The sequence below is a fragment of the Lactuca sativa genome, chromosome 5, assembly GCF_002870075.4.
Source record: "Lactuca sativa cultivar Salinas chromosome 5, Lsat_Salinas_v11, whole genome shotgun sequence".
NCBI lineage: Eukaryota > Viridiplantae > Streptophyta > Magnoliopsida > Asterales > Asteraceae > Lactuca > Lactuca sativa.
Window position 1 is genome coordinate 169,790,413 of NC_056627.2, and position 15,233 is coordinate 169,805,645.

Genomic DNA, 15,233 nt, shown 5'->3' on the forward strand with positions numbered 1-15,233 from the left:
TCGAATCCAAACTTTATTAATTTTAGCAGAGTGAGACGTGCTATAGCATCCTAGTGATTAAGTCTCAAAATGAGTAACGATGTCAACCTATTAGCAAATAGTGTTTTATGTACGTCGTTTGATTTCTTAGACCCTTAAACTTATGATGGGTGTAAACTGATTAATCTATAGTCTTCCTTGTCTTTGTTAATTCCTAGGGCTCTCATAATTGGAGCAATGATGGTAGATGAAGCGTTAGTCGATAGTGCATCGCTATCGTGTGGGGCTAGAAGAGGTTGTAAGGGTTAGAGAAGGTGGAGCTGGGTGAGGGGCAGAGACGAAAGAGGGGATATAGAGAATAGATGGAAAAGAATGTAGGAGAAGATGGTGGGGTTTTAAAAAAATTAGGGATTTTCCTTTATTATTGTATGTAATAAGAAGGATATATATATATATATATATATATATATATATATATATATATATATATATATATATATATATATATATATATATATATATAATGGCATCAAATTTTAGGGAGCGCTATCGTAAATCCTTTGAATTTCATAAGAAATGACTTTTTTTACGACACCGACTTTTTGTGTAATAAATCTAATGCATGTCATAGTTCGCGTGTCATTAAAAGTATGTTTTCTAGTAGTGATATATATATATATATATATATATATATATATATATATATATATATATATATATATATATATATATATATATATATATATATATATATATATACTTAATAAAACACTATACTAAATGCCACTTGTCCAACTATTAGCACAACAGGTTGCCACGTGTTATTACTCCAAAATTCTACATCTTCATTTCCCGCCCATATAATCCCAATAGATTTCGTTCACATTCAAAACCCTACATATCAGCATAATTATCAGCATCAGCATAAATCAACATAATTAAAAAAAATCGCTGGAGTTTATATGCATAAAAATAGGAACATAATATGCAAAAATTAAAAATGCAAAGTTCGTTATTTTATTTGATTTGATTTATATCCTAAAATATATATCCTAAATATCTTAAACATCCTTAATTACCAGAATTTGAATCAATTTGAATCAATTCAAAATATTTGATACTGATTCCTGATTTATAGGCTAAATTTTATACATCAACTATCGGTAATATCATCATCTTAATATTAACCCTTTACACAGAATTCGACAGAACTGCACTTTCATTCACAGAAGTTTCTGTCACAGAAAACCAAAATCATCAGGTTAGCATATCATCATCAATTATCAGTATTCATTCTTTTGATTTTTTAATTTGAAATCTTTCTTCTTCTACTTCTTCAATCCGATTCTTACATGTAAGCAAACAACCTGTATTGCTAAACAGAGAATCAATCAAAACTTTTAAGTAATCTGCCAAGAAGGATAGTCCCAAATATCTGCATCATAATAATTGTTGTTTTCATTGATTGATATCCTTATTCTTCTACTTCTTCTTCAATCCAATTCTTAAATGTAAGCAAACAAGCTGTATTGCTAAACAGAGAATCAATCAAAACTTTTAATCAAAACTTCTTCTTCAATCCGATTCTTTTCATTGATTGATATCCTTACCAACTATCCCTGTTTGAATTTTCTGTGAACCCCATATCTATTGTCCAATTTATTTTCATGCATGTGTACCATGTCTACATCATACTTCATGTTCGAATAGCAATGTAATATTATTTATTGTGTTATTTTGTTATTATCATATTCTATCATCATATTATTCTTTTCTAACAGTTTTATAACAAAACTTTTTTTCTCTAACAGTTTTATTTTTTGCAATTCAATGGCAGCATCAAATCTTACCTTCATACCTGATTTGGATGTAACCAGGGATGACTTGACCTTCAAGCTTCGTGTCATAAACCTTTGGCATCAAATGTGTTTCTACAAAAAAACTGAAATTTGGTCAATTGAAATGATCTTATTGGATGAAAAAGTACCTTCCAAAACTTAATTTGATATATTTCTTACACATATTTCGTTATTTTTTATTACTTCTAAAGTTTTTATTGTTGTATTAAATATTTTTAGGGAAACAAAATCCAAGCAACAGTTTCAAAAAGAAACATATATCGATTCAAATATATATTAAAGGAAGGCATGGCATTTTACATCAAAGGTCCAGACTTTGCAGCACTGAAGATAGATGCTTTTAGGTTAACTCCTCAAGACCAGAAACTCACATTCGTCCAACAAACTGTTGTTACAGAGTGTATCGATTTTTGTCTCTTTGGTTTGTTGCTTTTCTTTTTTAATTCAAATGCAATAATAAATATGAGTCCATTTTAATAACATGAATTATCAGATGTATTATGAATATTATTTTATCAAGACAATACTTCGCATGAATGAAAGAGAGAGAGATACCCATTCCATGGACTTTTTAGTCATTAACAATCCCAAAATTCTTCTATGTGTAACCAACAAAGTTGATATCTTTGAATGAAACGATCTGCAAATATAATAATAATAAAAAACAGAAATTATTATGAAATTTTGAACATCAAGAAATTATTAAAGTAATACTTTTACGTATAAGCAAAGACTTTATTGAGTAAGTATGTAATTGAACCCAAATTACTAAAAATTAGTAATGACATTATACAAAATACATGTTGTATAATAAATCCTCATTAATCCTGTGTTAAAAAAAATGACACCATTTGGACCGGATCAGATCACTACCAAGAACAACATTTTTTAAATAGAATGGTTTACTTTTAGACAATTATATAAAATTAAGTTATTCAGTATTCTACTTTCGATCACCCATAATCACAAAATAAGGTCACAAGCATAAAGTTTGATTTTCTTAAATAAGTCCCATTTTAGCATTATACCTACTAAACCGTTAAGTTGAATTTTGACCCAAAAGACCTTTTTGTCCAATTAGGTCAGTTTTACTTTTTTTTTCTTCTTAATTTGTCAACTTAAACATAAAAATAGCAATACACTAATAGGAAACAATTAAAACAAAAAATATATTTTTTTTTCATGTTTGTCATTTTGACAAATTTCACCCTTTTTTGGTGTCTATATAGTTTAAAAGCTTGGCTAATGTTCGTTGATCTTAAATAATAGGAAAAATAGGATAAAATAAAAACAATATATCAATATACGTAAATTTCCCGTGCAGGGGCAAAACAATCATTATGGTACACATATTTCAAAGAATGGTGTATATGACAAAATACATATACATAATAGAGGGATTTGCCCCTGTGGAAAATACATTTAATAAAATAAACATTTAATAATAAAAGGGAAGCACAAATATGTCAACATAAAACTATATTTATAGTCATTCTGATACACATGTTTAAATATAATCATATGTGGAAATACATTTAAAAAAGGGCATATACATAACAGAGGGATTTACTTGAAGAATACATTTAATAATAAAATGGAAAGCACAGTTGTGTTAACATATGATTATATTTACAGTCATTATGGAAACATCTTTAAATATAATCATATGTGGAAACACATTTAATAAAATAAACATTATGCAATTTTAGCAAGTTTACCTTTATGCCCCTGATATGTTAAAATATGATTATATTTAAAGTACTTATATGCTCCTGGACTAATAAGAGGACGATTAAATGATAATTATGCCCATAAAGTGGAATATAGGTTGATAACTTGTAATCACAATAAAATGCTAAATTAATAGGTTAGAAATGAAAGTAAGATGCTCTTATGGTTAAAAACGATTATATATCTTTTACAACTCGCACAACATATAAAAATTAAAATTATAATTTAGCAATGCATAGATAGAAGACGCAATCAATTTCAGACAATGAAGCATTCGTTCACTACTAAGAATAGTATGCATTAGAGTGTCGATTTTTGTGCAAATTCGTAGAAATAAGTGAAATCGGGTAAATATTTCAACAGTTAATGACATAATTAGGTTACAATCTATTTTTTTCACAATAAAACTCAATAGTGAACTGTATTTATGATAACAACAATTGTAAACCAACAATATCGATGGTGGTGAAAGAATAAGGAAACTAACTTAAGTAACTTGACCTAAATTAATCAAAAATATATAACATATCCTCCTCTTTATGAAATACGAAATTCGAATTACATTAGCGGGATCTTAAATTTTTCAGAGATATATTCGGAATCTTAAATTTTTTCACATACATAAAGAGATCTTATTACCTCAGGATTAAATAAGCAGAAATTTATCCTATTGTCTTCGAGCAGATTTCATCTTCATAAAAAAAAAGCCCTAATTTTTACCTGTTCAATACGCGTATTGAGAAGCCTATCACCGGTTCAATATTAGACCAAACTTATCGGCTTTCGTTCTGTAACAGCAGCAACTTGATCCTCTTTCCAAGATTTCCTGTTTGATTTTGCACAAGGGCCTCCATCGTTATCGCAGCTATGTTCCCTTCTCAGTTTTCTCTTTTACATCGTGTTCCCAAAAAGAGGATCTGTAAAAAACTTTCTACAAATTTATTTTTTATATGAATTTCTATATTTGGTTTAGTTATTATTATATTTCATTTTATAAATTTATAAATTTTTTGCATATACACAAATACAAAATACCTGCATTTTAAATAACAAAAGGCCCGTAATTTCAACTAATAATTATGTCATTATTATATTACTGCAAAACATATACACTTTAATTATTAAAGATTTTATTATCTATTATCAATATAAATTTCAAATAAATAACTTATAATTTAATTAAAAAATATGTTTTAATTTCTAACCCGTGCTGCCCATGGGTTATAACCTAATATATATATATATATATATATATATATATATATATATATATATATATATATATATATATATATATATATATATATATATATATATATATATATATATATATGACAAAACTGCACAAATACTCCATGTGGTTTGCTCAAAATTGCCACTTTGGTCTAAAAAAGTTTGGACTAGCACCAGAGGTCCAAAGTTTTCATTTTGTTGCTTGTTTGGTCCAATCGGTTCTGATTTTCTTCTAAATGACGGTTTTGCCCCTGTTAATTTGATTTTCTCTTTGTTCTTAATTGTTTTTTTTATTTTCAGATTTTAAAAAGAATAAAAAATAAAATTAAATCTCTCTCTCTCTCTATCTCACACACACACACATACAAACATAAGACAAAAAACCACCTACTCCATCATCTTCTTCCCATCCTTCACCTGCAGCAACTCAAGTTATGAACACATTTTATTTTATTTTAAAATTAGGCTAAATATTTTCTTTTAATGTTTTACACCATCATCGAAATCAGTACAATTTCAAAATCTCAAGGCATCTTCTTCAAAGAAACAACATTGAAAATCAAATTAAAAACATTGATTGCCATTAATTTAAAACCGTTCAACCTTTCACAATTAACATTCTTTATTAAAACTTATCTTAAATCAAAAATAAAATTCATTCAACACATTGATTCAGTCAAAAGATTTTTTAACATAATATCATCCAAACATGAAATCAACTGAAATCTGGAAAATTACCCAAGAACACTTCAATGGAAAATACCCTAAAAATCCGAATTATCGAAAGATTATAATGCATATATTTTATTTTGATTCTTGAATCGATCTAGATGGATAAAAATCCATGAAATCGATCTAGATGGATAAAAATCCATGAAATCGATCTAGATGCTGATTCAAAAACCGAACCAAAATGTAAAAATCGATCCAGATGTAGAAATTAATGTTGAAATCGATCCGACTCGTTCTGTCGAAAAATGACCACCGGAGTCATCACCCCCTTTCTTAGTTCGTCTTCTCCGGTATGATCGACATCCCTCGTGTTCTTCAAAACAACCTTTTGAACGACATACCTCGTGTTTTTCAAATCTTCTTTTTCAAGCTTTAATAATGGTGGCCATTTCCAAACCTCCACTCGAACACTTCTTCATCAAGCCCTGCAAACCCAAAAATAACAAACTCGAATCAGAAGCAGTTCCTCGTTAACTATCAATAAACTCGAATTAGAAGCAAATAATTTCTTCTCTTCTCCTCTTTCTATGAATCGAAAGAATGCTAGGGTTTCCAATGATATTGATGTCCTGAAAAATGACAGAGACAGGTGAGAAGGATGGCGGTGTTAGGGTTTCATAAAAGTGGCATTTGAAACAAATTAGAGATGGTGATGTGTAAAGAAAATCAATGACGGTGGTGTAGGAATGATGATTTGAGATATAATAGATAGAGGATGGTGGAGTGGGAAGAAAATCAGATCCCATGTTTAGAGGAGGTATGGGTTCTTCAAATGGTATCATAGGGTGAAACATTTAGATGGACGGAGAGAGAGAAAGAGAGAGAGAGAGAGAGAGAGAGAGAGATTTAATTTTATTTTTTATTTTTTATTTTTTATTTTTAAATTTGAAAATAAAAAACAATTAAGAAAAAAGAGAAAATCATATTAACATAGGCAAATCCGTCATTTTGAAAAAAATCAGAACAGGTTGGACCAAACAAGCAACAAAATGAATACTTTGGACCTCTGGTGTTAGTCCAAACTTTTTTGGACCAAAGTGGCAATTTTAAGTAAACCACAGGGACCATTTGTGACATCCCCATTTTCACGGCCAGAAAAGACCGATTTTTGTTTATGCTTTGTTTTATAAAATCAGAGTAATCTTTTAAAGATAACGGTTGCGGAATTTGTTCCCAAAACAAGACATGATAATAACTTATCAAAACATTTCTCAAAGGGAATGTATTTTTCATTTAATAATAAAACCTCGGGATGTCATGTTCCGATACAGACATATAAGCATAAACAAAACTTACATTTAATTACACAATTGATTTATATCTCCTTTAAATCTCTCTGTGAAATATGTCTTCGTATTAATACCTGTGATACAAAGAAAAATAAGTGGGTCAGGCTTGGGAGCCTGGTGAGCATATAGGGTTTTCATCCCACAATGTTATATCATATATTTATAAATATAGAACATTCAAACTTGCACAATTTCACCATATAAAGGCAACTCTTAACCCACCCCATCGATCCTCACAATGACACGATCTAAACTCTCGTATCTAAAATTTTCCTCTTTACCTGATCCCTACTCATGGATCTAAAACTATCCTCTTCACCGATCCATACTCACGGATCTAAAACTACTTGATCCATACTCACGGATCTAAAACTAACCTCCTGATCTGATCCATACTCCCGGATCAATAATTGTACCCAATCCATACTCCCGGAATAAGTACAATTAACTATACCCTAACCCTGATCTGATCCATACTCCCGGATCAATAACTGTTCCCAATCCATACTCCCGGACTAGGGACAATTAACTTAGTCTTAATCCATACTCCCGGACTAATAACAAGTTTTATCTCTTTACCTGATCCATACTCCCGGATCTAAAATTTACCTCTTGTTCTAATTCATAATCGCTGAATAACTAGATCAACAACAACATCGGGGCCTCTCATCTGTTTCTCACACATCAACTATCTACCCATGTTCCACCCAACATATTAGTAGATAAAAATATATTTTTTGATACATAGTTTAAAACTTGTATAACATTCTCATTCAATACCTATTCCATATAACAGATGAGGCACACTCACATAACACGTATTTCATAGAGAATAAATCAGATCTATGAGATAGAAGAAAGTGAATATACATTCACACACATAACAACAAAAATTATACACATAACACGTATTTCGTATAAAATACTTCATAATTATGCGTTAGAAGAAAGTAACCACACATTCACACATATAAACAACAATATACTTAATACACTCGAACCCATACTTGTATTATTATCATGTTAATGAAAGGTAGTATACACTCACTTGATCAGAAGATGATTAGACATCACTACAACTTGTAGAAGTAGTATTCTTCGGTAGATCTCCACAAGAATTGAACTTCTCGCGGGCAGAGCTTCGGCTCGGGAATTTCACTTCTCGGGATCTTCGGGGCCTCGGGACTTGCTTCGGGGCTCGGGAATGATACCGGGGCTTCGAGATAATTCTTGCACGAAAAACAATGCAAAAACGCGAGAGAAAGAAGACAAATGAGCAATTGAATCGGCTGCACTCGACTCCATTTTATAGGGTCTGGATCTGCGATTTACGCGGTGCGTACTCTTAAGTTATGCGGGGCATAACCTCGATAAGTCCGGTGACTCCCCCCTTGGATAATATCGAAAATTTATATTTAAATTTAATTTCGAAAATATTTAATAAACTTCAAAAATTCATATATTCCTCATACGAACTCCGTTTTCGACGTTCTTTATATCCACGCGTAGGTGAGACTACGATCTACAACTTTCGTTTAGACTCCATCGGCTAATTTTGACTTTATTTTTATTATTTATTTTTAGTAGGTCGGGACAGGAAAACTCCGTTATAAAATCATAACTTCATCCGACGTCCGTTTTCGCCTATCTTTTTATCGTTTTACTACAATTAATGAGATCTTCAATTCTCATTTAGATTGTTTTGGCTAAAAACCGCTCGGTTTCAAATCGAGTATTCGGGTTGCATACCGCTAAGTCGAAACTTCGAAAAATCATAACTTCCTCATACAAAGTCAGATTTGGGCGTTCTTTTTATGCACACTCATGGTTTAACGTATTCTATGACTTTCATTTAGATTGCTAAGGCTAAATATTGCTCTAACATAAATTCACTTTTTACGTCGCGCTGTGTCGTGCCGGTTCTGTCGCGAAACTTCGACAGGTCATAACTTCTTCGTTATAACTCGGATTTCGGCGTTCTTTATATGCACGAAAACCTTGTAACATATACTATAACTTAGTTAAGATTATTCATTCTAAATAATATTTCATCAAAAATTCATTTTTGACGCCTATTGTCTCTAAATTGACTAGCCCTGATCTACGGGCGTTACAATTATCTCCCCCTTAGGATGATTACGTCCCGGAATCATCAACGAAAATAGAACTTGTATAATGATTCCACACGTTATTTATTCATCCTAGGTGATAACCGTAACTTCTATGTTTCCTCGAAAGAGCATTTAACTCTATGGCTTTCTGGACCGCAGAAGATGCCAAATCTTGCATCTGCCTATCGTACTATGTTGTACTTTCAATCGTAACCCTCAAGTTACCAAATAAGTCCTCATTGTGGACTCCTTCTTCTTCTCAAGATAAATACTTTCCTTTATCTATTGTAACAAACCGATGGGTCGTGCTCTATCGACCTCTCATCGCACGATGCAACGCTTAGACTCAGTCTTTAATAAAGTTAAATTCCAGAATGGAATATACCTTCCTTCATATTCTAATGTGATATAATCACATTTCAGCATGTAGCATTTCTACCTACAAACTTCTTTTAACAACGAGCGCAACACTATCAATCACATTAACTTCAACCTTCTGACTTAATTCAGATGTTACATCTAACTTGGTTCCATGAACCACGTAACAAACTCCTCATAGTCGGACTCAATTTGGATATGACCACTAGGGTCGGAATAACAACCATCTTACTAGTCACTACCGAAACAAGGGTAATGACACACTTGAACAAAACGGAATCAATTACTAGCTTCTTGGTAACCTTGTGACTTTCCCTGATCCAAGTGCGAGTCCTTGCTTCCGGTATTATATGCATCTACTACCTTTCACACCTACTCATACTCGTCCCAAGTATTGTCCCGCAGTCGACCAAGTCACCATACAAGAAAATCACAAAACAATTTAACACATACGAATGTGTCCAAATAATCATAAACAATTTCCCCAGACTCTACTAGGACTTCTTCATTGCTCAATCTTCAATCATCAACTCTAAATCAACTCGATTGGTGATGGAAATACCAGACGATGAGACAAATTCAAGAATTTCACCAATCGTTCCATCATCCTGGCAATCGAAGGTGTACTTTAGACGTACCGTACTCCTCTAAACGTACTTTTATTTCATAAGACATACTCTAAAGGCAAGATACCACTCTTACGATATCTTCTGATAGGTGTCATTCACTATCATAAGCCTTCTTTATTTCCTCCATTTACTCAATTCTCTACAAGTCTTCACCATGACCTTTTGTACATCCAAGCAGACATTCGGTGTACCAATCGAGAATTTAAGATAAGAAAGCTTTAATTACGATAAACATATAAATCTCCTTATCACCCCGAAACATGTACATGCTAGTTCTAATTTCGTAGTCGTACGCTTAGAATCCTAAACACATAAGGTTTCCAGATCCGGTTGGCAACATACCATAGATCCGAACAAATAATAGCATCAATATAGCTATCACACAAAACATTTAGCACATAAAAGCATTTTAGGCATCACTCCTAAAATAAACTAGTGCTTGTGTCAATTTAGGTGTACTACCTAACATATTTTAGACACACTCCTCACAATCATTACTTAGCATTCTAAGTTTAAGTCTAGAAATTTCCTACAAATTCCTAGTTCGCTTAAACTAATGCTCTGATACCAACTGTGACATCCCCATTTTCACGGCCAGAAAAGATCAATTTTTGTTTATGCTTTGTTTTATAAAATTAGAGTAATCTTTTAAAGATAACGGTTGCGGAATTTGTTCCCAAAACAAGACATAATAATAACTTATCAAAACATTTCTCAAAGGGAATGTATTTTTCATTTAATAATAAAACCTCGGGATGTCATGTTCCGATACAGACATATAAGCATAAACAGAACTTACATTTAATTACACAATTGATTTATATCTCCTTTAAATCTCTCTGTGAAATATGTCTTCGTATTAATACCTGTGATACAAAGAAAACTGAGTGGGTCAGGCTTGGGAGCCTGGTGAGCATATAGGGTTTTCATCCCACAATGTTATATCATATATTTATAAATATAGAACATTCAAATTTGCACAATTTCACCATATAAAGGCAACTCTTAACCACCCCATTGATCCTCACAATGACACGATCTAAACTCTCGTATCTAAAATTTTCCTCTTTACCTGATCCCTACTCATGGATCTAAAACTATCCTCTTCACCGATCCATACTCACGGATCTAAAACTACTTGATCCATACTCACGGATCTAAAACTAACCTCCTGATCTGATCCATACTCCCGGATCAATAATTGTACCCAATCCATACTCCCGGATATATCTTTTTATTGCAAAATATCATTGAGGATTATAGGAAAAGTAAAAAATCAACGCTTTTAACGAATATAACTCAAACATTTTGTCCTTCAATTGAAAGATTATATCAAATGATTTGTGAAAACCTTGATAAAGTCAGTGCATATTCTTCTTGTAACTTTTATTCTATTAGCTTTCATTCAAAATTTAGTAAGGTTGATTAGAAGGTCATGACTTTTAATGCTTTAAGTTCTTAGAAACAATGAAGAAAAAAAAACTTAAATTCGATCGGTTTAGTAAGTCACATGATTAATGAAGAATTGTAAACGAGATATCATGATTAGTTTGGATATATATAGATCAAAACTATATAGTTTGGAGGGTTCTATATATAAAGTTAGGTACATAACAGCCATATATATATATATATATATATATATATATATATATATATATATATATATATATATATATATATATATATATATATATATATATATATATATATATATAGGGTTAGGTTCATTTGAGACCACTTATATTTTGTGAGACCGTGAGACACATTTGTTTATTTTTTTTTATTTTTTTTATTTTTTTTTAGTTAATTCATGTTCCGAAAATAATATTTAAAAAAAGAATTTTTTGATTTTTCCATTTATTTTGCATTTTAAAATTATTTTTAGAATATGTACAGTGTAATATTCTATTTAGAATATTTCACGTATTTTTAAAAAAAATAGAATTTTTTTTTTATTTTTTTTAATTTATTTTTATTTTTTTTAGTTAATTCAAGTTCATAAAATATTATTTAAAAAAAGAATTTTTAGATTTTTCCATTTATTTTGCATTTTAAAATTATTTTTTAGAATATGTCAGTGAAATATTCTATTTAGAATATTTCACGTATTTTTCAAAAAAAAAAAACGGAATTTTTTTTATTTTTTTTTATTTTTTTTTATATTTTTTTATATTTTTTTTAGTTAATTCAAGTTCCGAAAATAACATTTAAAAAAAGAATTTTTGGATTTTTCCATTTATTTTGCATTTTAAAATTATTTTTAGATTTGGTCTCACGGTCTCACAAAATTAGAATGGTCTCAAATGAACCTGAACCTATATATATATATATATATATATATATATATATATATATATATATATGTGTGTGTGTGTGTGTGTGTGTAATTATATATGTATAGGTTTCTAATAGTTTGTCACCCTATCAGAGCCATAAGATGGGAAGTTCCGACCCCGATCAAACTATCAAAAAAGCCAGACCGAATAACAGCTCCCCAAAACAAGCATGTTGAACACGACTCTTTTATATGGGAAACAACAAGACTTTTATTAAGACACTTAAGGAGAACTTACACTTTGTGAGACTACTACACACTTTGCTTTCTTTGAGGCTTTCTTGGATACTTGGATGTTGGGATGGTTTGGAGCAAATGAGCTCCACACCTATTTATAGGTGTTTCCACCTCCTTATAGGAAGTTTCTAGACCTACATACATTCATGGCTATTCTAGAACTATCTACCATATTCTATATCTATTACAAGCTTTTATATGTTTCTAGAATGTTCTATAATGTCCTAGATAAGTATAGACATTCTTGTGTCTTCCATAGTGTTCTAGAATGTTCCATAGCCTTCCAGGGTCTTCCATCTCGTTCTAGAGTATTCTAGAATCTTCCGGCATCTTCAACACTTCCTCCATAGTATTCCATAATGTTCTAGAATCTTCCAGATCATTCTAGAACATGCTAACTTCTTCTAGACAATAACATGATTCTATCGGGCTAGTGATGACCTTCAACACTCCCCCTCAGCACTAGCCCCCATTCTTCGTATCATGTTGAGCTGACATCTAAAACCTTCACTTTTTCCTTTACTCATCCCTTTGGTGAATAATTCCGCTATTTGTTTATCAGTCTTGACCTGTCGCATATTGATTTCTTCCTTGAGAACTTTTTCTCTTCCACATGCTTGGTTTTTTCTTAGTCGTTGCAGTCGTTGCTTCGTATATTGTTTTCGTAGTTGACAACGACATTCGTGGTTGCATTTTCTTGCAGCATAATATTGTTCCTGACTTTGTTGAACTGTCTTGTGTAGTTTCTTATGCCTCCCTTTGAGAAACTTGTAAGCATGTGAGTTGTCCCTTTTACAAGCCTTGGAAAATTCCCACAATATTAACATGTTATGACGTGATCCCTTATTTATCTGCTCATCTCGTTTAGATGTTGCTATGTTGAGAAATTCTACCTTTCTCTTACGAATTAATGTTTTTTTTCTTCTTTTTCGCCTTATCCAGTTTCTCCATTATATGTTCCATTTTTCGTCTAAGATGAGACTTTTTATGCAACTCTAGTGATGTCATGTTATTATTCTCCTTCGAAGCATCCATCTTCGAATGAACGTCTTCCTCCTTCAAGGTTTTCATAAACTTTGTCTCGCTCTTCTTGATACCTTTGTCAAGTTTCATAGTTGATAGCATTTGGGATCCAATCATATTTCTCTTCAAGGGTACAATGTGAATTATTGAACCCTTAGTGATACGCATGGTATTATCTCTCTCAAATGACCAGGGTCGTACGTTGTCTAGGAAATCCATTCCCAATACCATACGATAGTCATCCATATGCACCACTGTCAAGTCTATGGTGCCTTCCCATTCTACTATCTTAAGAGGTACTCCATATGCAACACCAATGATAGGCTTGGATAAAGAGTTGACGACTTTCAACCGGCCTGGATTTTTGGTGTATTTGATGCCCAACTTTTTAGCTTCATCTTTAGCAAGGAAATTATGGGATGCACCTGTATCTACCAAAGCCTTGGTGTATCCTCTATTTACCCTGGCATCCACGAACATTAGCCTTCCTCTTTTAGTCTTATTCTCTTCTATAGCACATAGTGCCTCATCATCCCATTCATCCTCTACTTCCTTTTTGGAAGTTACTACATTGCTTTCCACAGACTTTTTCTTTGACCAACAATCCTTGGACATGTGGCCCCACCTTCCACAATTGTTGCAGTTGCCTTCGAACCTCCTCCCCCGAGAACTCTTATTGTCGGTCTTTTGAGATCTCCATGGTTGTGAGGTTCCTGGCTGACTCTTCCCTTTGTCAGCATTTTTGTATCCTTCTTTAGAAGGTGGCTTGAAATTCCTCCGACTTTTACTTGTGTAGAGTACTTCTTCTTCACTCTTCAGCGTGAAGCCTCCCATTTGCTTAGCCATAGCTTCTTGGCTGGCCAACAAATTCTCAAACTCTACAAGTGATGGTTGAGCGGGCCATCCTTGTACAACAGTAACAAAGCTTCTATATATTCCGGCCTCAGTCCATGGATAATGATCCTCTTCATTCGAGCTTCTGCAATGACGGATTGCGGATCTAGTTCAGTAATCTCCCGACATATCGACTTGACCTTGTGGAAATATTGAGCAATCGTCATGTCACGTTGTGAGATTGATAATAGCTCGTTCTCCAAAAGTTGTAGTCTCGTATCATTCTTCTTTGAGAAAAGCGTCACAAACGTATCCCAAGCTTCTTTCAGTGTGTTCTCATCCCGAATATGCTCCAACATCTCTTCTTCGATTGTGGTCTTCAAGGCAAACATTGCTTTGCCTGCTTTGATTTTCCATTTGCACAAAGCACCATTAACGTCTTCCTCTGGTGGTGTAGTTTCGCTTCCACCAACGACCTCCCATAGATCTTGTCCTTGTAAGTAGGACTTCATACATGTTTCCCACGTTTTGTAGTTGTTGTTGTTGAGTTTCTTGATTCCTCCGACGACTTGGAGATCACCCATCGTGTTGGCAGTACCTCGGTAATACCAAACAAGCTAGTTTCGATACTAAACTTGCAGAGTCACAAACTACTCACGATACAACGAGAATCACTCGTTCTCACTATCAAGAAACCTTGCTCTGATACCAGATTGTTGAACACGACTCTTTTATATGGGAAACAACAAGACTTTTATTAAGACACTTAAGGAGAACTTACACTTTGTGAGACTACTACACACTTTGCTTTCTTTGAGGCTTTCTTGGATACTTGGATGTTGGGATGGTTTGGAGCAAAT

The 15,233-nt window shown here is 32.4% G+C and overlaps 1 protein-coding gene and 1 long non-coding RNA gene across 3 annotated transcripts; both read right to left on the reverse strand.

The window, feature by feature from the left end:
- Nucleotides 1-526: 526 nt before the first annotated feature.
- LOC111891345 (uncharacterized) lies at nt 527-4,500 on the reverse strand. 2 transcript variants are annotated; one of them, XR_008224416.1, is made up of 4 exons: nt 4,290-4,500; nt 2,394-2,478; nt 1,830-1,910; nt 527-873 (listed from the first exon to the last, which is right to left on the reverse strand). It is a non-coding gene; the product is annotated as an uncharacterized LOC111891345 (long non-coding RNA). The 2 variants fall into 2 exon arrangements; XR_002850168.3 differs by having other exon boundaries at nt 1,830-1,921.
- Nucleotides 4,501-14,417: 9,917 nt separating this feature from the next.
- On the reverse strand, nt 14,418-14,957 carry LOC128134258 (uncharacterized). The gene has a single exon (XM_052771787.1). It carries the CDS (start codon nt 14,955-14,957, stop codon nt 14,418-14,420), a length of 540 nt encoding a protein of 179 aa, XP_052627747.1.
- Nucleotides 14,958-15,233: the final 276 nt, after the last annotated feature.